The sequence below is a fragment of the Bos indicus genome, chromosome 3 (assembly GCF_029378745.1).
Source record: "Bos indicus isolate NIAB-ARS_2022 breed Sahiwal x Tharparkar chromosome 3, NIAB-ARS_B.indTharparkar_mat_pri_1.0, whole genome shotgun sequence".
Lineage (NCBI taxonomy): Eukaryota > Metazoa > Chordata > Mammalia > Artiodactyla > Bovidae > Bos > Bos indicus.
Window position 1 is genome coordinate 20,531,219 of NC_091762.1, and position 25,968 is coordinate 20,557,186.

Below are 25,968 nucleotides of genomic sequence, written 5' to 3' on the forward strand. Positions count from 1 at the left end.
GGGAGAGGATAGATAAAATGTTAAGTCCATAGACAGTTCCTTTCTTGTAACAGGAAAGTAGAGAGTCTAGGTAGAAATTCCAGTAGGTTGATAGTTGTTGAGACTGTGCAGAAATTCTCTTCAATTGCTTTCTTTTCTCAGTGAAATATGTGCTGAGGAAGCACACTTTTAAAAAAGAGTGAAGATCTGTTAATTGCCAATTCCAGTGCACCGTTTACAATCTCAACCCTTATCTTTTCTGTTAAGTACTGTAATGGTTTAGAGTACAAACATAGAACCAGACAGCTCAAATTTAGACTCTGCCACTCTCAGTGGCAATTTACTTGCCAGTGGCCAAAGATAAATTTCTTTACCTATCTGTGGTGCTATAATTATTAAACGAGTTAATGCATGTAGTGCTCAAAGCAGTGCTGTCTAGCTTAGTAAGGCTTGATGATGATGTTGATGTCAGCTATTATTATATTTAAATCTTTCTTAAAATTCTTTCCGTTTACTTCTATTATACAGTTTTTAATCAGATCCCACTAAATGGCTCCTTTCTCTGCCCATTGCTAGTTTTTATAACTTGAGTTTGCCAAAGTTCCATTTTTAGCCCTTCTCTCATCTTTCTGCTTATTCTCTCTCAAAGGTTAAATTTATCACCTGCATTCACTTACAAAGTTATCCTGGTTATCTTTGTTATCCTAGTTACCTTTGATTTTACCTGTTCCAAGGGCTTCCCTCATAGCTCAGTTGGTAAAGCATCTGCCTGCAATGCAGGAGACCCCAGTTTGATTCCTGGGTTGGGAAGATCCCCTGGAGAAGGGATAGGCTACCCACCCCAGTGTTCTTAGGCTTCCCTTGTGGGTCAGCTGGTAAAGAATCCGCCTGCAATGCGGGAGACCTGGGTTGGGACAATCCCCTGGAGAAGGGAAAGGCTACCCACTGCAGTATTCTGGCCTGGAGAATTCCATGGACCATATAGTCCATGGGGTTGCAAAGTGTCAGACAAGACTGAGCGACTTTCACTTTCACCTAGTTATCAAATCCTATAGACTTCTACCTAAAAATTTCTTGCATAAATTCTCTTCTTTCCATCCCCTTGCCTTCTACCTAAAGGTTATCATCACCATTCTAATCAACTATGTCAACAGCATCATGATCAGCTTCCTAGTCTCTCTCTTTAGCTTATATACATTACCAGTATATAATGTCCTAGTTTTCCTCTACTCAATCACAACCAAAAAACTTGTTTCTAGATTGCAGATAACAATCTACCAAGTAAATGCTCTAGCTTTGAAGACCATCCACAATGGTTCCAATCCATCTCCCCAGTATTATCTCAAATACCTTTCCACAGTGGTTCTTTGGGCTCCAAACTGTTTCTTAAATGTATCTGTAATTTTCTGTTTATAAATTCTTTCTAAAATGGCCTCTATTACCAAAATTCCACCTATCTTTCAAGAACTATCTTGAATTGCCTCTTTTATGTAAACTTCCCTGATCATTCCAACTGAATTTCTCTTTTGAACAGTAGCATTTTCTGCCCTGAATAAAATTATTTATATTTACTTACCTACAGTAATATTGCATTGAGTAACATGCAAAAGCACCCTAATTGCTAAATAGTGGTGGTGTTGTTCAGTCACCAAGTCATGTCTGACTCTTCATGACCCCCATGGACTGATGCACATCAAGCTTCCCTGTCCCTCACCATTTCCTGGAGTTCGCCCAAGTTCATATCCATTGAATAGATGATGCAATCCAACCATCTCATCTTCTGTCACCCTTTTCTCCTTCTGTCTTCAATCTTTCCCATCATCAGGGTCTTTTCCAACGAGTCCATGTTAGTTATGACAAAATTCTTACCCAAAAATAATTATTGGTATATGACAATGATACTGCCATTGTTCAAGATATTTCTGGAAATTCATCAAGGTAAGCCACGTAGAGGAAGGAAAAATCAATTACTTTATATTCACATTTTTAAACAAAGAAAGTTATTATCTATCTTGACCATATCACTTAATTCTCCTTAACAAATTCCAAATGACTTTTAAAATTCTTACCAGAAGTCTACAGAGGACAAAAAACTACCATTAACTAAAGATATATATTCAAACAGATTATGAAAGAAATTATTAAAGTCCACAAGGTATTTTAAGTGGTGACAGCATCCCAAGGTAGGAACTATTCTGAGATCAGCGTTCATTGGAAAATAACACATCTGTTCTTAACACCTATTTCACAAGTGACATAGCATATGTAGGGACTAAGTTTGGGTTCTAGTGAAATCTGGGTTCAAATTAAACTCTATCACTTATTAGCCATAACCTTGGAGCAAATTACTTACTCTAAGCCTCAGATTTCTCACCTGTAAGACCTACTTTCCTCATAAGTCTGTTCTGATAAAAGAGATAATGCTTACTGAGCAGTGCTCAATATAGTATAGGATCAGGAAAACCAAAAAAACAAACAAGTAACATCCTGAGACACAGGGAGTTAAACACACTTACTCAAGACAAGGATTAAGTCTCATTAAGGGTAGTTTATAAAGAACATAAAACTCCTTTTAGTTCTTCGGCAAACATTTTTGAAGCTGTGTATAAATTATTTACACACATTATTGTAATAAATTATTGTAATAAAAGCCAAAAGCATGTATTTCTGACATTTTCTCCTGGATTTGCTTGAATCAAGAAATATAAAAAATGAGTTCAGTTCTCTAGCTGCTAAATCTCACGGACATAGGCTTCTTTTTTAAGATTTCTTCCTGCTCTAGGAATTACTAATTTCATCTGTCTGCGTTATGGTTCATCTCTAAGAGGGAGGTTGCTTCTTTTCCTTCAGGTCTTTTGCAGTCCTTTGTCTCTTTCCACCTTTTTTATCCTAGTACTAATACTGCTACTGCCTCAACAGAATGGGAAAGACTAGAGATCTCTTCAAGAAAATTAGAGATACCAAAGGAACATTTCATGCAAAGATGGGCTCGATAAAGGACAGAAATGGTATGGACCTAACAGAAACAGAAGATATTAAGAGGTGGCAAGAATACACAGAAGAACTGTACAAAAAAGATCTTCATGACCCAGATAATCACGATGGTGTGATCACTGACCTAGAGCCAGACATCCTGGAATGTGAAGTCAAGTGGGCCTTAGAAAGCATCACTACGAACAAAGCTAGTGGAGGTGATGGAATTCCAGTTGAACTATTTCAAATCCTGAAAGATGATGCTGTGAAAGTGCTGCACTCAAGATGCCAGAAAATCTGGAAAACTCAGCAGTGGCCACAGCACTGGAAAAGGTCAGTTTTCATTCCAATCCCAAAGAAAGGCAATGCCAAAGAATGCTCAAACTACCGCACAATTGCACTCATCTCACACGCTAGTAAAGTAATGCTCAAAATTCTCCAAGCCAGGCTTCAGCAATATGTGAACCGTGAACTTCCTGATGTTCAAGCTGGTTTTAGAAAAGGCAGAGGAACCAGAGATCAAATTGCCAACATCCGCTGGATCATGGAAAAAGCAAGAGAGTTACAGAAAAACATCTATTTCTGCTTTATTGACTATGCCAAAGCCTTTGACTGTGTGGATCACAATAAACTGTGGAAAATTCTGAAAAAGATGGGAGTACCAGACCATCTGATCTGCCTCTTGAGAAATTTGTATGCAGGTCAGGAAGCAACAGTTAGAACTGGATATGGAACAACAGACTGGTTCCAAAGAGGAAAAGGAGTACGTCAAGGCTGTATAATGTCATCCTGCTTATTTAACTTATATGCAGAGTACATCATGAGAAATGCTGGACTGGAAGAAGCACAAGCTGGAATCAAGATTGCCGGGAGAAATATCAATAACCTCAGATATGCAGATGACACCACCCTTATGGCAGAAAGTGAAGAGGAACTCAAAAGCCTCTTGATGAAAGTGAAAGTGGAGAATGAAAAAGTTGGCTTAAAGCTCAACATTCAGAAAATGATCATGGCATCCGGTTCCACCACTTCATGGAAAAATAGATGGGGAAACAGTGGAAACAGTGTCAGACTTTATTTTTGGGGGCTTGAAAATCACTGCAGATGGTGACTGCAGCCATGAAATTAAAAGATGCTTACTCCTTGGAAGGAAAGTTATGACCAACCTAGACAGCATATTCAAAAGCAGACACATTACCTTGCCAGCAAAGGTTCGTCTAGTCAAGGCTATGGTTTTTCCTGTGGTCATGTATGGATGTGAGAGTTGGACTGTGAAGACGGCTGAGCGCCAAAGAATTGATGCTTTTGAACTGTGGTGTTGGAGAAGACTCTTGAGAGTCCCTTGGACTGCAAGGAGATCCAACCAGTCCATTCTGAAGGAGATCAGCCCTGGGATTTCTTTGGAAGGAATGATGCTAAAGCTGAAACTCCAGTACTTTGGCCACCTCATGCGAAGAGCTGACTCATTGGAAAAGACCCTGATGCTGGGAGGGATTGGGGGCAGGAGGAGAAGGGGACGACAGAGGATGAGATGGCTGGATGGCATCACTGACTCGATGGACTTGAGTCTGGGTGAACTCCGGGAGCTGGTGATGGACAGGGAGGCCTGGCGTGCTGTGATCCATGGGGTCGCAGAGTCGGACACGACTGAGCGACTGAACAGAACTGAACTGAATACTGCCTTAAACTCCAACTAGGACCTAAAACATGTTACTTTTTAAAACTTTTTATTTTTTGCTGTGATGCAGGGCATGTGGGATTCCCTGACCAAGGATCAAACCCACATTGTCCTTTACATTGGGAGCACAGAGTCTTAACTACTGAACTGCCAGAGCAGTCCCCACATAACCTTTTTTAAAAGGGTTAATTTGATATCATAGACTGTTTTAACTTCTGGTCAAGCATTCTCTGATACTATTGCCTAGTAAACTTCAGTTAGCAGGAAGGAGCTCTAATGGCTCCTGTGTACAATCCATTCTCAGTATGTCCTCAACAGGCAACATGAAATAGGATATTTACGGTAAGAATTTGGACTTCTTTGGACACTTATTCTGACCCAAAGACTCCTAAAAACAAACCAAAAACATTAAGTGCTTAACAGAACTGCATCTTGTCAGATTCTTAGGGGGGTAAAAAAAGAAACTACACACTGTCTTTTAGAAAAGGATTGCTTTTTTTTTAATTAGTAAAGAGAAGAAATAGGCTAAATTCTCAAATCCTATTTGATTTTACAAACTGACCTATAACATCATCCTTGGACTCTCCCTCTGTGTCCATTTCACTCACAACACACATTCTCATATATTCACCCGTGTGAGGAAGGGATTTCCTGTTAATGTTATTCGGCCAAGACCAGAAGTAATCTGTCAACCTTGTGACTAACCACTGAAGGTTAAGAGACATTCCCTCTCCTCTATCCACCTCTTCCTTCTTCACTCTGTTCCAGGAAAATGGTATTGATCGCTTTTGCTCCAAGATGAGGTCAGAAGTTTCCATTATCCAATCATCCATCCATTCATTCATTCATTTATATATACATAAATATCAATGACAAAATTTTCTTTTTCCATAGCAGTTGCTAGAAGTCTGGAGGAAAGATCACCTGAAGACCCAAACTCTGATACCTATGAGTGTGTGAAAAATATCATACTGACTTTAAAAATAACTCTTTAATCATATTCACATAAGAGGAATAAAGGGCAGCACCAGGCTGACTAGGGAAGGGAGCAAGGAGTTCTCCCTCTGTCCAGATGTCAGCCTGGCACCGTTCTGAGATTACACACACAAGTGGGGCTGGGTGTGGAAGTAGAATAAGGGAGAGGACTGAAGAGACAAAGGTAAGAGGGGAGAGGAAGGGCTTGCAGTAGTCTCAGTCGGTGGACTCCAGCACAGATTCGCTCAGCGCAAGGTCCCAGTAGTGCTCAGCCCCATGCTTTTTGAAATGCTCCCGAGCCATGTTCTCTGTAGGGCACTGTTTGAACTTCATCTCCCCAAAGCTCCGGTCTTTGGCTGTACCCTGGGAAAGAGACAAAACATGTAATAGAAACACTGCAATTTCTAATTTAAATCAGATATAATAGTCCTTTATAAAACCTGGTAACACTGTGTAGCAAAGTGCCTAGCTGAAAGTGATTTTATGGTAAAAACAATTCTAACCTCTACCCCCCTGGGTATCTGCTGAGTTCTCATGACTTTCTGTGGGTTTGTTTTTTTAATTGAATACAGGATTTCTGTGCTCAGGTGCCTGGATGGAAGAGTACGTCAGGAAGGACTATGGGAGATGGGATGAACTTGTTTCCCACCAGGCCTCTAGGACCTTTAAGGAGAAAGGAGTTAGAGGCTAAAAGGACTCTTTTCACAAGACTTAGTGAGATTTTCATACGAGCAGGAGGGTTTGGGGCCCAGTGACAAAGAACAATACAAGGGTGAGGGGGAGAGAGGAATGGGAGTGAGGGGGGGTTCTTGCAGACAACTACAACAGAAAGATACAGTACGTGGTAGAATCGTGTTCTCACCAAAGGCTGCAATGTCAGTCACAAATGCAACCTCAAGAGGCTTTTCAGGGACCAGATTCCAAAAAGGAGGCAAGAGCAGAACTTGGCTTGTTTCTGAATCTGAGAGACAATTCCTGAGGACTCTCAGAGGTAAATGAAGAGAATTTTAAAGAGATGATGGGGCTGGAATATTAAATATGCAAGTGGGGACTTATGAGACACAGAAACAGTTATAATGGTTATTATCACCTAATTAGTATGCATAAATTGGAGGGATCTGGGATAAGACAGAAGGACACATGAAAAGCAATCAGTAGCAATTACCTATAGAGTGGTCTTAAGGAATCAGGGGGCTGGAAGGGACTATTTCAGTCAGGCTCTGTGTGGTTAGAATGTATTGTAATGAGCATTCACTACTTTTGAATTAAAATACTACTCTTTTTGGCCACACTTTGGGGCATGCAGGATCTTAGTTCCCTAACCAGGGACTGAACCCATGATCCCTGCAGAAGTGTGGAGTCTTAATCACTGGACCACCAGGAATTCCCAAAGTACTACTTTTATAATAAAGAACTGGTTCCTAAACATGAGCACATTTTAAAACTAGAAGATACTCATGTATTCAACCTAAAAGAATAAAATGAAAAAATTAACACAAAGGTAGAAAATACTTACAATGTATAAAAGGTATTTTAAAGTGGTAATATAAAGGATTACTGCAGTATATCAAATTAAGAATACAGTTACTGAGGAAATAAACTTTTAATGCTTTCTGGAGAAACAGGATAATATTTTACACTCCACAAAGGGTGAATGAGCCCTTAGTTCACAACTTGGCCTGAACAAGCATATGCACTCATTTCTTCATTCTTCAGAACTAATAGTGGTTCACTAGGAAAATTTTAGGGATGAAAGAATTGTACAACCATAAAAATGTTCCATTTAAACAGTGATTTAGTCACATTTTACGAAGCATCATTACATAATAATTAGGTTTTCCACCAAAAAAAAAAAAATAGCAAGGGAAAATAATATCCATATTTTATAGACAAAGCAACAGTATTTTATATTAAGTGTTACTTCGTTGCCCAGTTGCACAGCTAGTAAGTGATACTGCCAACTTAGTCAACTTTATATATATATATTTTTTTGGCGATGCCATGCATGATCTTAGTTACCCAGCCAGGGATCAAACCCATGCCTCCTGCATTGGGAGTGTAGCATCTTAACACTGGACCACCAGGGAAGTCCGCAACTTTATACTCCTAAGTCTAGTACTTCTCTCACTATATCCAAAGAAAAATCCTACAATTCATTCCCCTCTTTCTAAGTGTCATATCCATGACTGAAATAAATAAACAGAGAATTTTTATTCTTGCCACCAGTTTTCCATAGTTTTCCCCAGATGGCATAAACTATACACCCATCAGTTTAACTAAAATATAATCAGGAAGGATTTGCTGCCAAATACTTAACTATGAATTCCAAAAAGAAACACAAAGTACTTAAGGGATTAGTTATTATGTATAAACAGTCAGGAATTAGCTAAAGTTTTGCCTCACTGTTTAACAGAGGATCACCTACCTCCCAGACTAGTACACATTTGTTGGTTTTCTTGACAGCTTCCTCATCAGATTCCTCATCATCTGGAAAAGACAATATAGCTAAATCTTGCTCTAGACTTAGACTAGACACCAAGATTCAGGTTTCAAACAAACAGTATTCAAGCCTACCCAAATTCTTTTAAATATTACCATTTTTTCCTCATGTATTGGGATCAAATATCTTCTGTTACTCTTTATTTCCCCCCAATTAGACTGATATCTCCTATCTGGCAGGGACATTAATTAATTCAACAAATATGGATTGAGTACCAACTCTGTGTCAAGAGCTGTGCCAGGTACTGGGAATAAGGAGATAAAGAACAATAAAAACTTGTCCTAAGCACTTTAGATGCCAAAACAATAGAGCCCATTCTCAAGGAGTTTTTAGTCTAATGAAGAAGGGCAGATATATGGAATGAAAATATCTTAGAACACTTGCAAAACAAAATACAAGTCAATTATCATAAAAACTGTACTTAAAGTACAAAAATACAATGAGGAAGAACAAAAAGTATAAGAAGGCCAAAATTATGAAAAATAAGGTTCTCTGTACATGGTAAATGCTAACCTAGGTCTTCAAAGAAGGCAAGGATAAATATTGATGGAAGAATGATGGCCAGGAGGATGTCAAATAAATATATACAAGATAAACTTGGGCAAAAGAAAAGTGTATTTTTCTGAATGAAGCAGAACTTTTTTTGGTCTAAAAAATTTTTTTTGCCTTCAATCCTTTAAAAAGCTTTTTATCAAAAAACTATACAATATAGACAATGCACATATGAGCGTGCAGCTTGCTGAAAATTCACAAACTAAATGTACTCATGTAGTCGGTATCTAAATTCTGGGCTAACAGAGAAACCAGCAAGTAGAAAGGCCTTACAGGACAGGCAGGAGAATAGCTAATATTCATACAGTAAATACTTTATGAATGTCTAGCATATTTAAAGTCCAAAAGGGTTTTTCTAAGATTCTTGAACATTATCTAGTATTTGCAAGAGTGTGAGAGAGAGGGAATAGATGAATGGACCGAGTACCATCCCACCCACCTCCCACTTAATCCCCTCTAACCCCCATTCACCATCTCCCTTTGTGTTAGATGTCTGTTCATCCCACTTTATCCGATGCAGCATGAGACGCTTAAATTTCTTCTGGGCCTTGGGGCCTAGAAACAGAGAAGAAGAATTTTGCCAGAGTTGTGGAAGACCATGGGGTAGAAGGAACCTCTGAGCTCACTCAACGCTCAGACATTAATATGGTAGTTGAAGCAATCCCAGGAACCACATCCTAGGTTCTTCTACTTCAATAAATAAAGAAACAGAGGCCCAAGATATTGAACACAGGCATGACTCTTTTGCTCAATTCTCCCACCAGGCTAGTCACTCAAGGCCTAGGCGCCTCGCGTGTTTCAGACTCACCCCCTTCCACTACTACCACGTTGACATCCTTGTGCAGTACCACCACCCCTGTCAGGTACAGCTGCCCAGCATTGGCCTCAATCTTGAACTTCTTGGCTGGGTTGCTCAAATTTCGAACTCTGGAGAAGGGAAAGTTTAGTTATGGGCTTCATTTTAGCATCAGTAGCTGACTGAATGGAATGGCAAATAAAGATGGGTCCAAAATAGTTTTCTTTCTAAAAACAAAGGCATTTGGAGTAGGCAAATATACTAATGCTTGAAAGGTAGAATTGATGAATCTACAAGTGCTTCTACTGCCTTAAACTTCTTCAAAGTCTAACACAGTACACTTTACAACAAGTAGCAGGTAATCAAAATTTACTCTAAGAACAAAGGAGAGCTATTAACCATCATCCACAAATATTTATATGCTTGGTTATTCTTGACAATATAAAGATCAACAAATTCTTTGCCCTCTAGATGCTTATAATGTAAAGTAGTCACAATACTATGCATGAAAATTTCTACAAGAATACATGAAAAGCTGTTAGAGACAATTACCCATAGTGAGTGGTCCTGAGGATCAGAGAATAGGAAGGGGACTTTTTCAGTAAGTGTCCTTCTGTATTGCTAGAATGTTTTTTATCTTAGTAAGCATTCACTACTTTTATAATAATGTACCGTTTCTATAATAAAGAACTAGTTACTAAACATGAGCACATCTAAATAAAAGACATATATATACTTGACATAAAAGAGTAAAATGAAAACATTAAATCAACACAAACGGTAGAAAATAATTACAACACATAAAGTCCATTCTGGAGTGGAAATAAAAGGATTACTGCAATACACTAGGATAAGGATACAGTTAACTGAGGAAAAAAACTTTTAATGTTTCCTACAAAAACAGTATTTTATGCTTCATAAAGAATGAATGAGCCTTAGTTCACATCTTGACCTGAACAAGCATATTCACATTCATTCTTCAGAACTAACATTAGTTCACTAAGACCTCAGAGACAGAAGAGTAAGTTTCTAACCCTCATCGCTGTAAAAGATCTACTAGCTCTTGATGTATACCAGGATCATTAAAGAGAGTAGAGCTGATGTTAGGTATGCTTTATACCAGTGATTCTGCCTTGAGCACTTGGAAAATGTTTTGGTATTTCTAAGGGAAACGCTGGCCCAGTCTGGACACCTACCTATATACAGATATGTGTACCCCCTGTGAAATGTCTTCTTTAAGCTTTTTAATTTTCTTGACCTTTCTCTGTTCTGCTGTAAGTTTTCGGGCAGCATTGGCCTCTTCATGCGCTCTGTCGTGACAGGAAGGACATCCACAAGTGAGAAAGGCATTGCAGATCAGAAGCAGGGCTGAGGGAAAGAGAGAGCAACGGAGAACTCTCCCCTCCCTCCAAATATGGATCCCCCAGAAGAGTTCGGGAAAGGTACTTGCCCTGGGTTTCCACCCAATCCCATGGCACTTACTTCTGTCTTTTTGCCATCTGAGCTCTGACATGGGCTTCTACCTTCGTGGGGTCTTGAACAGCTTCTGTTCCTAATACTCGCATCAAATTTGAAATTCTCACTGCAGTGAAGAGATGATAGAGATCAATCTAAGTCACCACTCCAGCTAGGGTAATCTGGCAATCTCTTCCTACTAATTCATATTGTTCACCTATTTCAAATCTGCTCAAAACTCACTTCCTCCAAATACTTCTACCTTGAAAGCCCAATTAATTCAGCATTTGCAGGAGGTCAATTAATCTCAGTAACTGGTATACATTTATTCACACTGCTTGAAAATTCGTGAAAGAAAACGAACTTAATTTTGTTGGCATTTTTCACTTTCACTGCAGCATTTAGTGAAAGATCCTATACATAACAGTGCTCACTCAAAATACTACTAACTGATCCTGGAAACTATAGGAGTGAGGTTTTTTAAACTGCATTTTCATTTTTTAAACATTTAAGAATTATGTATACCACAACTCCGTGCAAATACTCCAACTACTATCTCCATAAACTTCAAGACTATTCTTCTTCCAGGAAGGTAAGAATGTTATATGGTCAATATTACTTAAGAAACAGGCTTAAATGACCTCTACAATGACTATGTTGACCTGATTTAATAAAGAAAGACAGTAGAAAATTTGGGAAAGGAAAAACCAATGAATGATTCTGAGAAACAAAAAGCATTCAAATATAGAGAAATACTAAAGATCCTCTATAATGACAGGAAGAAAAACTTTCCACCCTTTCTTCCCTGCCTCTAAGATCTGTACCTTTGGGTTCTGGAGGAGGCATCAGGCCCAGCCTGACTTTCTCCTGTAGCTCCTTCTGTGCTTCCCTCCTCGTTTGCCTTCGAAGTTTCTTCTGTTCCTTCTTGGTCAGATATACTCCCAGAGTAACTGGTGTGTCATTGTCAACTGTCAGGCAGAGAAATGAATATACCAAAGCAATTAGCATATTACAGGGATATGGGTGAATATCAATCACATTAAAAAGAACTTTACAGCAACACAGATGGACCTAAAGATTGTCAGACTGAGTGATATAAGTCAGACAGATAAAGACAAATATATAATGCTTATATGTGGAACCTAAAAAAACTACAAATGAACTTATCTTTTAATAAAACAGAAATAGTTACAGCCGCTGAAAACAAACTTAAGGCTACCAGGGGCTAGAGGGAGAGGGATAAATTAGAGGACTGGGATTGACATATACCCATTACTATATATATATAAAGTAACTAATAAGGATCTACTACATAGCACAGGGAACTCTACTCAATACTCTATAATGGCCTATATGAGAAAAGAATCTAAAAAAGAGTGGGTTTATGTATAAATGATATACTGAGCTGTACACCTGAAACTAATATAACATTGTAAATCAACTATGTCCCAATAAAAATTTTTTTAAAAAAGGACCTTTAGCTTGTTTTTAGTTATTTTTAGGTCATCATAGTAGTATTACAGTTATGTTTTTATTAAGTATTCTTGGAACTCCCCTGGTAGTACAGTGGCTAGGACTCTGTGCTCCCAATTCAGGGAGTCTGCGTTCAATCCCTGGTCAGGAAACTAGATCTCACATGGTTCAACTAAGAGTTTGCATGCCGCAACTAAGACCTGGTGCAGCCGAACAAATAAATAAATACTAAAAAAAAAAAAAAGGAGTAAAAAGCATTCTTATCTTTCATGAGTCATGTTCTAACTTGTTTTTCTTTAAGCAACTGAATTTGATAAACTGAAATGTGGCAGATATCGAAAAAAAGATTAGAGCTGCTCTGACTGCTCTGTGTGAGGATTTGGGGTATGCAGAGGGTATCCAGAATCCCATCTGGATCCTACCTACTAAACCTCAAGGTGTCTACGGAATCCAACTTAAAACCACTGGCCAAGATGATGAAATTTCTAATTTAAGAGTTACAGGGATTGGGAAAAATCCTCTGGGCTCCCAAGTCAATATATTAAAACAAACAAAACCCCCTACATTCTTCTAATGATTCACACTGAAGACAACTAAATAGATTCTGATTAAGTACAATTCAGTGGTTATTATTATTTTTATTATCTCAAAGTCTGAATCTATTTTTCTGAATTTATTAGAGATCCTGATAAACAAATTTACTGAGTAAAAACTAACCTTCTCTGTTCATCTCAAATCTGATCAAACTGTTAGCATCTTCTGTTATCACTTGAAAAAGGAATGTTAGATAGTGTTATCTGTACATATGAGAAAATTCTGTATTGTAAGTGATTTATCCAGGGGTTTCAGGTACAACTAAAACCTATCTCTTCTGACTAAGCCAACAGATTTTCGCTACAAAACAGATAAACAGAAAGGCTGAAGACAAGGCAGACTGAAGATGGCAGGGGTTTAGTGGTGGTGTGCTAGACTAGAGTTGGGAGTCAACACTATTGCAAAAGCCCAATTTGAAATACAGATATACATCAGTGAGGCCATCTCTAATTTAGACCTCAACGCTCTATAATAGCTGCACTCTCCAACACTGTAGCCACTAGCCACATGTACTATTTACATTTAAATTAAAATTGAAAAAAATTTAAAAAAATCAGTCCCTCAGCTATATTAGTGCAACTCAGTTTTCAAGTTCTCAGTAGTCATGTGTGAATAGCAGCTATAGTACAGACAGCCCAGAGATTATATCCATTATCACATAAATTCTTATGGGCTAATACTTGTCTAGAGCTTTGACTGAGTAATCTCTACATTACCTGGAGGGTTGAGCTGGGCTGGATGTTCAACAAGATTTGTGATTCCAAAATAATCTTCTCTCTTGGGATTTTCCTCTGTACTAAAATTGGAGGAAGAAGGGAAAACAGGATATGTGGGTAGAGACGATTCCAAGAGAGAGGCAATCTCAGAAACACAATAAAAAAATCCACTCGCCATAGTGCATTCTAGTACTTATTAAAAGTATTTGCATATCTATATATGCAATTAGATTACATGTAATTTTCAAGATAAGAAAATGGTCCCACTAAGGTTGGATGCACTCTCTACACCAGTCATTCTCAACCTTTTTTTTCTACCCTAACACACTTAACAGATACCATATTCTGTCATTAGTAACAATAATTCTCTGGGACAGTGGTTGACAAAGGAGGCATAAGGAAAGGCTGAGACACAGTCTCCTTAAGTCATGTATCAGAATAATGGAGCAGATATGATTAAAGGTCTCTGAATGTTTCTTATATACTTTATCATTCTCTCCCTCATCAACTAAGAATCCTTTCTCTATTCTAGGACTGGATCTTTAAGAAATGTAAACATCTAAGTAGCAAAAGAAGGTAATTAAGAAAACAAATATGCTAAAACACTAACAATGTATAACAAAGCAAGCAGAAAATATTTGTGTCCAATCCTCCTACATTTATTGACCCAAAAAACTAAAAGCAACCCATAGAACATATTCTTTATGGAGCTTGTATATGGTTATCTATTTGCCTTAGATTTAAAATTTTTACTTAATGCATGAGTACCATCTTTCCCATTAAAACTCTAGCCTTATTAAAAGGTATTTACCAACAAACTCACAGGTCAAAGCCATTGGGGATGATGTAAGAGTCCCACCACTCAATTTCAGGGATGTCGCCTTCTTTCAATTCCTTCTTAGGAGCAATGAGGGCCAGTCTAGTTGAAGTATGAATTCCTGTTTTTCGAGCAGCCTGTGAGATCTCTGCCTGCAGCTTCTCTAGTTGAGCCTAAAGACAAGGTAAGACAAGAAGATAAACGGGAATCAAAGAAAACAAGGAAGTAGTAGAATCCCAAATCTTAAAACATTCCCTTGTTGAACTCTTTACATCTAACACAACAAATTCAGATTTTCTGAAAGCTAAGAAAAAAGAGCTGTTCTGCTTTACTTTATTCATTACTTGGTTGATTTCCATATATTTGGCTCTCATCATCACCCCTCTATCCCAGTGTGTGCCTGCAGCAAATATGCAGAAATGGAATTTTATGGAAAACTTCTGAGAGGATGAAAACAAGAAGGTAAAAGTCATTGAATATATGGTCAATTAAACTATCCAGGAATGTGGATTGTCTGCAGCAAATTTTAACAGCAGGCTAGCTTTCCTCAGATGTCCTGAGGTTTCTGAACAGTTCCCTCCACTGATCGTTGTATGTACAGAATTTTCAAATTCAATTTCCTTTCTACCTAAGTAGAATGTAAGTAACTGAGAAAACAAATCACTAAAAATCAAGTATTCCAGGAATAAATACAGTATTTTAAAAATTACTCATTGCTTTACTACTTATTTATTTAATTGCCAAAAACATAGAGAATTAAGTTGACAGTATTTCAGGATTATATTCAGTTTCCTTTGTTACCTTCCTAACTTCTTCAAATTTCTAGATTTTATTCTAAGCCAGATACCTTTGTCCGTAACCGCTGGGCAATCTTTTCAAATTTGCCCTTGTCATGGAATTTAAAAGTGCGTCTCTGGCGCTGGGAAGGGGCAATTGAGACTCGTGGATCAAAAAAGGTATTAGATTCCATGTCTTCTGATGGCTTTTCTTTTAGCTGTTGCTTGAATTGTTCCCTCTTCACAGCCCGAATATTGGCCTTCAGAGTAGGCATTCTGTGTGTCAGCTCAATTTCCTTGCCTGTTGCATCTACAGTTCGACCTTGTTCATCAAGAATCAATGGTGTAGGTTTAGTTTGATCTTTTAACTCCACCTTCCTAAAAAATAGCCCGAAAGAGGAATAAATCCCATATAAAACAATAAGGCAGGCAAACAAATAGACAAAAAATACAAACAAATCAAAACCCACCAAACACAATTAGGGTACAAAATTCTAAGGAATATAAACCCATCAATGAGTAATAACATCTTGACTGAATATATGAAGATGGACAGTTGAGTATGGAGTATAATCAGATGAAATGAACTTACAAATTACAATGGCAAGAAGTTGGAATCCTATCATTCTTTACTCCTGAATTCTTGAGTCAGGGAATGGCAAGCCAATTGAGATACTAAAAATAAAGCCTATCACCTTTACCCAGTTGCAGAGAACTCTCAGATCTGGTCTCACTCAATATGGTTTAATGGAAATAGCTCTTGAGTTAGGAACCAGGAGACCTGATCCTGTTCTTAGCTCTAATACTGGAGGAATAATCTTAATTTTAGTTCTACCATTCATAAAAAGAAGATAATTAAACTCTGCAACAAAAAAACCAAGAGAAAAAATTCAATTGGTATTTACTGAACATATGTAAGAAATATGAAACCAAGAAATGATTTAAGTTCCTTGGAAGGAAAGGATAAGTAACACTCAAAGGTATTTATTGCTTCTCAAGCTTCAGAAAAAACGAATTCCATGAAATAGATACTCACGGGGGAGCAATGCCCATAGCATGGAGATTGGCCAGGCCCACCATGTTGGCATTGCCGATGAGCCCTGGCTTCAGTGCCAGCTGGGCTTGGATGCGGGCTTGTAGTTCAGCTGCTTTCCTTGCCTTCTCAATGGCATCATTCATGAAAGTGGCGGCCTGGGAGGGCTGAATAGTGTTGCCAATTGGAAGTCGCTCTGGTTGGGAGGATGAAGGAGTCTTTGGCTGTGAGATAGAGAAAAAGAAATCAGAATCAGAAAAAATTAACATAGGCAAACAGATCTCTCTCTTTTACACACACACACACACACACACACACACACACACGGAGCGGTGGACTGTGGTAAATTGAGGGTGGAACATGCAGTCATTTTCTGGACTCTCATTTGAGTACGTGGCAAGAAATTCTGTGTTTAACAGTCTTCTTTTTGGAGAAACCTGAAAAGAGGTTACAATACCTGAGGTGTAGGAGGGCTAATGAAGCTCAGTTGCTTTTTCCTCTCCTCAATTTGCCGTGTTGCTGCCTCCATCATCTGTTTGATCTGCTCTCAGTGGGGTAAAAAGTTGAAAAACAGTTAACAGCTCTTTTTTATTTCTCCCATACAGGTTCCTCAACTCAAAGGGCTTTTAGGTCTAGAGAAACTAGTATTTTTTGAATGATCCCATCATATTCTGCCTGTACCATAGGCTAGCAAATTTAGTAAAGATAAGCTTACACAGTTGATCACTGGAATTTTTCAACCTATCTTCCCAAGGCAGGACTGGCATGTTAAGTAGTAACACAGCTTGATGAGTAAGACTCTGGAGTCAGGGAAACCTTAGTTTGAATCTTAACTCTGCCATTTAATGCCTGTGTGACCTTGAACATTGTATTTAATTCTTAAATCTCCAAGTGTCTAAAAGGAGTAAAAACAGTACCTACCTTACAGGGCAACTGTGAACATTTAAATAATGCAAAATAGAATCCATAACATTATTAAAAAAAAAAAAAAAAACAACACTACTGGTCTTTGAGTTCCTAGTTTGGGTAACCAGAGTCCACAATGTAGACTTGCTTCCTAGTCTCCATCAATCCCTTCCTCTGTCCTAAGGAAATTCAGAAAAATAAGCTTTGAGAACATGATCCAGTAACTCTTCTTGAATTTTCCAAAAGAGTCTGCTGTCAAGGTGCTTCAAGGTTATTTTTTTTAATTTACTTTTAACAATTTCTTAAATAGTGACATATTTACATAGTTTAAAATTCAAGAAGTACAAAAAGTATACTCTGAAAATATTTACTATTTATATGGTATCAGAATTTTTAAACAATGCCCATTTTAAATACATAGATAATTTCTATTAAAAAGAAAACCAAGTCAATCTGAAATTATTTAAGTGGATTAAGCTTTCTGCATTATATTATTTGGAAATTCTTCTCTGCCATCATGCTGAGTTCTAATTATTTCAATAATTTTCTTAATGACACAGTGAGGTAGATATCTGAGCAAATGATGTATGTAACACACCTTCCTTGCCACATAATAGGTGCTCAAAATGCTATTTCAATAGCCTTCAACTGGGCTGCTGTTGTTGTCATTCAGTCACTAAGTCATGTCTGACTCTGCGACCCTATGGACTGTAGCCCGCCAGGATCCTCTGTCCATGAGATTATTCTGGCACGAATACTGGAGTGGGTTGCCATTTCCTTCTCCATTCAACTGGAATCTCTCCTGGTTAAACCAAGAAATGATGAAACATAAAACAGAAAAGAAAATTTCCCCAACGCTAACATTTAGTTTAAATTAAGGATACAATAAATCCATCTCTTTCTTCTTCAACTCTCAAAACCACCGCTTCCAGTTCTTAACTACTAACCTGGAGCTTAGTCAGCATGCCAGGACTCTCTGAGGGAGGCCCAGGGATCACTTCTGGCTCCTCTTCTACCTCTTCAAAACGGGGTATCCGTCGCTTCTTTACTCCTGATGATTCCTTGGAGATCTCAGAGTCATCACCAAACACTTCCTAAGGGAACCCAAGGTGAAAGAAGAGTTGTATCCCTGCCCATGGGAGAAGGGAAGAACAATTCTAGTCCTTATCAGTATTCTGTGGCTTTTCCCAGAGTCTTCTATACCCTCCACCAAATGGACCATCTCACCCATCTCAACTTCATTATTTTCCTACTCCAGTCAAACAAATTTCATCCCCATATTCTTATAAATGTTCCCATCCCAAGGTCTTTGCAAATCTTACCGCCCACATTTGTAATTATCTCCCTCAACTTTTCCCCCAATCCAAACCCTCCCTAAAACTCACCTCCTCCAGGAAGTTTTCCTCATTAATAATCTCATCCCACTCTGATCAAACTGTTGTTTCACATCCCTTTAGTACTTAAGAACTTGGTTCATACTAAGTAAAATTACATTGTTGGTATTTGCTTGCCAAGTGTTAAGTCTTTCAATGTCACTATGTACTTTCTCCCAGCTAGCGTCTAAGCTCTTCCAGGATAGGGGTTTTCTCTCTTCTTCAATATTCCCCAATAACACTTTGTTCTCATCTAACAATGGGAACTCAAATATGTTGACTAATTTGCAGGATGAACTTAACAGGACCAAGAGTGGCCAACTGGAAGGGACAATGGGAAAAAGCAAATGTACACACCGGTGGTAGGCTTTGGGTGACATCCCCTCTTCACTAGGAGGGCTCGTGTTTTGCAAGGACATATCCTCGGCCAGGGGCGAGCGCTTCCTGGAACTCCTACAGTTCAAGAAAAAGGACTCTCCCATAATATATTGTGTGGGATGGGGACTGAATGGACCAAAATGGGACCCAACTCCCAAGGCTATCTAGATTTCCTTCAAGAAACCATTTTTATTAATCCCACCCAATGTAGTCACTTTATTTGTAGCAGGCCCTCAGCACTCATACAGTACCATGTCCTACCAAAAACATAATCTTCACTCTACAGATCTATGAATTTCTCCTTAAGTGTAACAAAATTCAACTAAGTCTGAAACTTTATAGTCAACCTTAAACTTTCCATGAAAACTGCTACTTGGATTTTATCATTTTTGTGACTGTATTTTGTTCAGCCCTCCCATCCCCAAACCCCTGAACTGAAAATTCCTTAAGGCAAGGACTATCTTTCATTCCTCTGATCACCCTGCAAAACCCTCAACACAAACAGCACACAAATCTCTATTTCTCTTGGTTCCACAGCCTGGTCAGGAACCAAACAGACACAGCTTATTCACTCTTGTGCCTCAGGAAAAGCAAAAGGATAGCCAAGGAATCAAAAGCACTTTAGAAGGTTTGATAGAAGTCACAGAAAAGATTTTAAGAGACAGACAAAGAAAAGAGACTGATCAGCTACTTGACACTGTTAATACTGAAAGAGACCATGACCAATCAGCAGCTACTGGATAAAAAGTGAAGAAAGTAAGGGAGTAATGATGGTCCCTTTAAGTATTCCACTCATGGGGCCAGGTGACCTGCAATATGCTATACAGCAAAGAGCAGGCTCTCAGGACATATGGTAAAAAGTGAGTTCTTAGGTATCCCATCTGCAAGTCATTGCAGAGAAATATCTGAAAAGCAGAACAATGAGGTCTATAGCTCAAGGAGCAGTAAAGTCACATTCTGAGCAATCTATTAGGCCTCAAGCATAAAATCTTAAAGTAATCAATTTATTTTTTTAAAAAGGAGATTTAGGGAAACATAAGAACCCAAACTCCTAACTGTATATGAAAAAGGACAAAGCAACCGTTTTCTTGGAACATTTTAACCCATGAACTTAGGCAGTTCATCACCATAAGATGGTGATAATACAAGTTCACCCCTTCTACTTCTATATCTAAGTATCTCTCTTAAATATCAGGTATTCTAATAATGGATATTAAAGTGTGAGCCAGGTAAGCTCAGCAACTTTGTTACCATTCAAAACACTCATCAGATAGTTAACTGTAACCTACCTTTAGCTCTCGTTTCCTGCTCCGGTCACTGCTGGACTTGGAATGCCTAGAGCTTCGGCCTTCCTCCACAGCTTCAAACAGTTTGTCCACAAATCGGAGAGTAGAATCATCAAGAAAAGGTTTCAGATGGTCTGACAAGAAAAAGAGAGGTGGCAAGGTTGAAAAGGTATTTCATCCAGATACCAACACTGGAATTTTATGCCTAAGAGGGACGGAAATGCTTTCTTAAGTTTTTTGTAGGATTCTCATAAATTCTCTTACACTGAATGATTTTGCCCCATGAGATAAAAATACAGTTTTAATTTTTTGGAGTAGGAAGTAGCAGAGCCAGAGCAACCTGTTTAGGTTGAGCATCAAAGTTTAGGGTGAATAACCACTGTAACTTTTCCTAAACTGCAAGCTGGAGGAGACTACCATTAACAAAATCTACCTCCTCAACTTTTTAAATGTATTTTATAGAGACTTCTATATGCTTAGATGTTGACCTGAATATACCCATCTGACTTTAGCATATTTCCTAAGTAAATATAATTTAGGTAACTCAGTGCAGCGGTCAAAGGAAATCAGTCTGAGATTCAAAATACGTCACAAATAGTATTAAAAAAAAAGGAAAATTAATTATTTAGGCTATTTCCATTATAATGGAGAGTGAAAAAGCCACTTTAAAACTAAATATTAAAACTAAGAGAATGGCAACCGGATCACTTCACAGCAAATAGAAGGGGAAAAGGTGGAAGCAGTGACAGATTTCCTCTTTCTGGGCTCTAAAATCACTGCAGATGGTAACTGCAGTCATGAAATTAAAAGACATTTGCTTCTTGGCAGGAAAGCTATGGTAAATCTAGACAGTGTGTTAAAAAGCAAAGACATCACTTTGCTGACAAAGGTCCATATAGTCAAGGCTATGATCTTTTCAGTAGTCATGTACGGTTGTTGAGAGCTGGACCATAAAGAAGGCAGAGAATTGAAGAATTGATGCTTTCGAACTGTGGTGCTGGAGAAGATTCTTGAAAGTCGCTTGGCCAGCAAGGAGATCAAACTAGTCAATCTTAAAGGAAATCAATCCTGAGCATTTTATTTAGGATTCATGCTAAAGCCGAAGTTCCAATACCCTGGCCACCTGATGCGAACAGCTGACTCACTGGAAAAGACCCTGATGCTAGGAAAGATTGAAGGCAGAAGGAGAAGATGCCAACAGAGGATGAGATTGTTGGATGGCATCACCAATGCAATGGACATGAACTTGGGTAAACTCCAGGAGATGGTGAGGGACAGGGAAGCCTGGTGTGCTATAATCCATGGGGTTATGAAGAGTCGGATACAACTTGGCGACTGAACAACAACAATTATAATGCAAGAGAAAATAAAATGTGGCCTGACCTTTTTTCAGATGCTCCTAACATAGAGAATTTTGGGGAACTTCAAAGTAGCATTTGCAGTCATCCAACATGTTAAGCCAAAAGATTCAGAAAGATCACACATACCAGCTGCTTTCTTCTTGTCCATGCCCTTCCCCACACAGTTCAGTGCTGCTGTGACCACTGTGGGCTCTGAGAAACCCAGCACCCTCTTCACTGTCTTTTCTATCCATGGTTTCAGTTCATCCAGCTCCCTCTTAGATAGTGCCATTCTTTGGGAAAAGGAGGATAGCTCAAAACAGGATTCAATACTGCACCTAAAAAGAAATCAGTAAAGTTAGAGAACAGGAAAAGACTAAAAGGACCCCAGGCAATGATTAGTATATCAGGAATACTTTCCCCACTGCTATTCTCAATCCTAGGCAAGTTCCTCTAACCTCATTTCAAGCCAAATACTCTCAACTTATACTTCAAAACAGAAAGAACTACATTCTGTTTGATTTTTAACCCTAACTCAGTAATATCATCAGCTAATCAATGAAATCTGTGGAATAAACAAACAACCCTCGTGAAGAACCTAGTCTGAGAAATGAGTTCTAGCTTCTTTTCTGATTATCATATTCAACAAGGACTGTCAAACATATAACATGAAAACAAGACTGAAAAAGCCCACTCACAGGCCAACTTTTCTATTCTTCCTACTTCCAGGCAGGCATTCCTTAACCCAGGGCTTCTTTTAAGGGAGACAAATAAGAGATGGCTTATCCGGGTTACATCTTACATTAAAGCTCCTAATCCTCAAGACTGTTCTGTCACATTTCTCTGTATTCATTGTCATCCCAGTGAGAATTCTGTACCCAGATCCTTTTCTCTTTTGTTCTACAGGGTCTCTGTCATAAGTAATCCCTCAGTTCAGAAAAGGTTACCCTCATGCACTGTGGTGACCTGAATGGGAAGGAAGTCCAAAAGGGAGGGGATATATGTATATGTATGATTCATTCTGCTGTACAGTAGAAACTAACAACATTGTAAAGCAACTATACTCCAACAAAAATTAATTAAAAAAAAGATCACCCTCATTTTGGATGTACTCTTTTCACCTTTATCCTTCTACTTTTTAGCTTAATACAGAAACCATCATACAAGACTCTACAACAATCTGTTATTTAATGCAAATTGGTACAATTCTTGAACTTTATTCATGTTTACAGTCTTATCTCCTACTGAAACCTCAAAACTCTACATGAGCAGAAAGAAAATTTTATTTCTATAATTTTCTCCATATTGTCTAAAAGACAATAAATTAGACTGACCTCAAATCCAAGTTAACCTCCTCCCAGAAGTGCCACACATCAGGGTTCGATTTGGGTGTCAATTTTTCAAGATGTTTTAAGACATCTTTTCCCTAAAAGGTACAGCTTGATTAACTTCTAATTGTTGGCAGGTTTATCCTCCAGAAGACCTATTGCTAAATAATGTATGTAATTTTGGTATAACCATATGAAACTAGTAGCTTAAAGTCAGAAACTAGGGGTGTCGTATTTTGTGCCTCGGTGACATGTAATATGAATAAATCCGCAGTGGCTTTATTTACCCATCAGGAGATAGCAGGATAGCCTATCAATCTCAACATGTTAACTGTGCATTGCTCAAAAGATGCATATTCAGACACCATAGAGTGAAGAGCTCACATGCACCTCTACTATTTACCAGCCTTCTGAAAAGTAATTCCTCTGAGCCTCAGTTCACTCATCCTACAAAATGAGGACAACTGTCATTCTTACAAGGCACTTAATTCATTCAATAAATATTTACTGCAAACCTAGTAAGTTTCAGGCAGCCTACTGAGTGCTGAGGATACACACAACGGTGAAAAAGACAGACAGGAATTCTTGCCTTAACAGAACTTATATTCCACTGGAACTGAATCATAGGCTAGAAAGGGTAAACAATTTGAAAATCCAGAGTTACAAATGGGGCATCACTCTATTAGATGAAAGGTGTGCCCAAGCACTATACTAACAAATGTACACAACTTCAACCCATTTCTCCGTAAGATAACGTGCAAACTAAACAGCCAATAGGCAAAATAAAAGTTCCAAACAGTAACGAGCTTTGTCACTAATCAATTGTTCAACAGTGACTGCGTGGGGTAGGGGTGGGGTGTGGTTCTGGTGTGGAAGGAGAGGAAGGCAGAATGATCTCTGAATGAGCAGGGAACACAATTTAATCTTCTGAAGGATTTCCTTTCTCTGTGTTCTTTGCTTGAAGTCGAATTTCATCCCTGAAACTCCCATTCGTTTCTTTTTTGCTTTTTCCGCCTCTCTGAGCAGCCCGCTACTCACCTGTTCTACCCCAACTCCTCATCTCGGTGCTAGTCCCCTCAGCTCGTCCCTTTCCCGCCCCCGCCCTTTCCCTCTCAACAACCTCATTCCAACCCGTTCTCCCACAGAACCTTGTTCTTTTCTCAGCTTCCTTTCCGCTGAACCTTCCCGCCTCTGTCCTTCTCTCGAACTGAACCCTACCCCAATCACTTGGACAACAGGATACCCTCTCCGGGCCCCGGGCCACTACTCACCTCACAAACTTCAGCCCCTGAGACGGAGCCCGAACGTTACACCGGAACCGGAAACCCTCTGGCCGCCCTATGGCCTGCCGTCCTACCGCCGCGGCCGCCGCCACGCCGCGGTCCCACAACGCGTGACGAGGGAGGGTGGGGCCGCCGGTTCGCGCAGCCGTAGTTGCCACTTTCCCCGAGAGAGGGAGCGCATGCGTAGCGGAGTCCTAAAGTTACACGTTTTCTAGTTCCTCGCCTCATCGGTTTCCCCAGGTAAAGGTGTGCAACGTTAGTGTTACGTGAAGCATAAATCGGGCTGACTGTAGTATCCCTTCCAGGTTTCCCTGGTAGCTCAGACGGTAAAGCGTCTGCCTGCAATGCAGGAGACCTGGGTTCGATCCCTGGGTGGGGAAGATCCCCTGGAGAAGGGGCAACCCACTCCAGTACTCTTGCCCGGAAAATTCCATGGATGGAAGAGCCTGGTAGACTACAGTTCATGGGGTCGCAAAGAGTCGGACACGACTGAGCAACTTCACTTTCACTGGTAGTATTCCTAGTGTGGCGAATAAGTGCCACACTAGGTTATGCTACAACTAAAAGCAGGGCTTCTGCGTTTGGGCTAAACCTGGACTTTCTAGTACAAAGTAAACCCTCCGAGAGTCGTGATTCCTAGCGTTAAGGATCTGTAGCATTCCCTCATTAGCTTCTGTCCCTAACCTAACAGTGGTGCCAGAGATCACTCAGGAAAAGTGAGTATAGGATTCTGAAGATGGTAGCCCCTCCCCCCTTTTAGTATTTTTTTTTTTTCCTTCCATTCTTTCTTGGAACAAATAATTAATGACTATCTATTACTATATGTCATGCATCCACTGAGATTCAGTATTACTTAATGATTTAAGCAAGAGCACGAGTTTTAAAGCCGTCTGTATTTATATTCCAGCTCTCCCACTCATTAGCTGTGACATTAGGCAAGTTCCTTAAGCTGTTTCCTCACGTGTAAAAAAAAAAAAAAATTCACCTCATAGGGTTGCTGTGAAGACCACAAGAGTGACAGTGCTTCTCAGAGAGTTCAGTAAAGCTGCTTGGTGTATAACAATATATGCAGTTGGTTACATACATGTAGAGGTCCTAAACTTACATGACAAAGTCTAAACTCCTGATTCTAACCACCACCGTCCTCCCCAAACCAGCTCCCAACACAGTCTCCCTCATCTCACTTAATGGCCACCATATTTTTACAGGTGATGAAAAATTGAAATTATAATGGAGTAATCATAGATAAGGCAGTGGCACCCCACTCCAGTACTCTTGCCTGGAGAATCCCATGGACAGAGGAGCCTGGTGGGATGCAGTCCATGGGGTCGCTAAGAGTCGGACACGACTGAGCGACTTCCCTTTCACTTTTCACTTTCATGCACTGGAGAAGGAAATGGCAACCCACTCCAGTGTTCTTGCCTGGAGAATCCCAGGGACAGGGGAGCCTGGTGGGCTGCCATCTATGGGGTCACACAGAGTTGGACACGACTGAAATGACTTAGCAGCAGCAACCATAGATAAAAAATCTTCAAAACCCAGATAATCATGATGCTGTGATCACTAACCTAGAACCAGACATCCTGGAATGTGAAGTCAAGTGGGCTTTAGGAAGCATCACTATGAACAAAGCTAGTAGAGGTGATGGAGTTCCAGTTGAGCTTTTTCAAATCCTAAAAGATGATGCTGTGAAAGTGCTGCACTCAATATGCCAGCAAATTTGGAAAACTCAGCAGTGGCCACAGCACTGGAAAAGG

At 39.2% G+C, this 25,968-nt stretch overlaps 1 protein-coding gene across 3 annotated transcripts; it reads right to left on the reverse strand.

The window, feature by feature from the left end:
• Positions 1 to 5,606: 5,606 nt before the first annotated feature.
• PRPF3 (pre-mRNA processing factor 3) lies at positions 5,607 to 24,340 on the reverse strand. 3 transcript variants are annotated; one of them, XM_019956391.2, is made up of 17 exons: positions 24,200 to 24,330; positions 22,935 to 23,026; positions 21,748 to 21,938; positions 20,264 to 20,394; positions 18,171 to 18,317; positions 16,775 to 16,858; positions 16,321 to 16,541; positions 15,356 to 15,662; positions 14,515 to 14,681; positions 13,692 to 13,771; positions 11,733 to 11,876; positions 10,936 to 11,035; positions 10,650 to 10,763; positions 9,466 to 9,584; positions 9,129 to 9,212; positions 8,031 to 8,092; positions 5,607 to 5,968 (listed from the first exon to the last, which is right to left on the reverse strand). In XM_019956391.2, exons 3-17 carry the CDS (start codon positions 21,890 to 21,892, stop codon positions 5,822 to 5,824), a joined length of 2,052 nt encoding a protein of 683 aa, XP_019811950.1. In that variant the 5' UTR covers positions 21,893 to 21,938; positions 22,935 to 23,026; positions 24,200 to 24,330; the 3' UTR covers positions 5,607 to 5,821. The 3 variants fall into 3 exon arrangements, with proteins under 3 accessions (XP_019811950.1, XP_019811973.1, XP_070641858.1); XM_019956414.2 differs by lacking the exon at positions 22,935 to 23,026 and having other exon boundaries at positions 24,200 to 24,340; XM_070785757.1 differs by lacking the exons at positions 21,748 to 21,938; positions 22,935 to 23,026; positions 24,200 to 24,330 and adding an exon at positions 18,954 to 19,049.
• Positions 24,341 to 25,968: the final 1,628 nt, after the last annotated feature.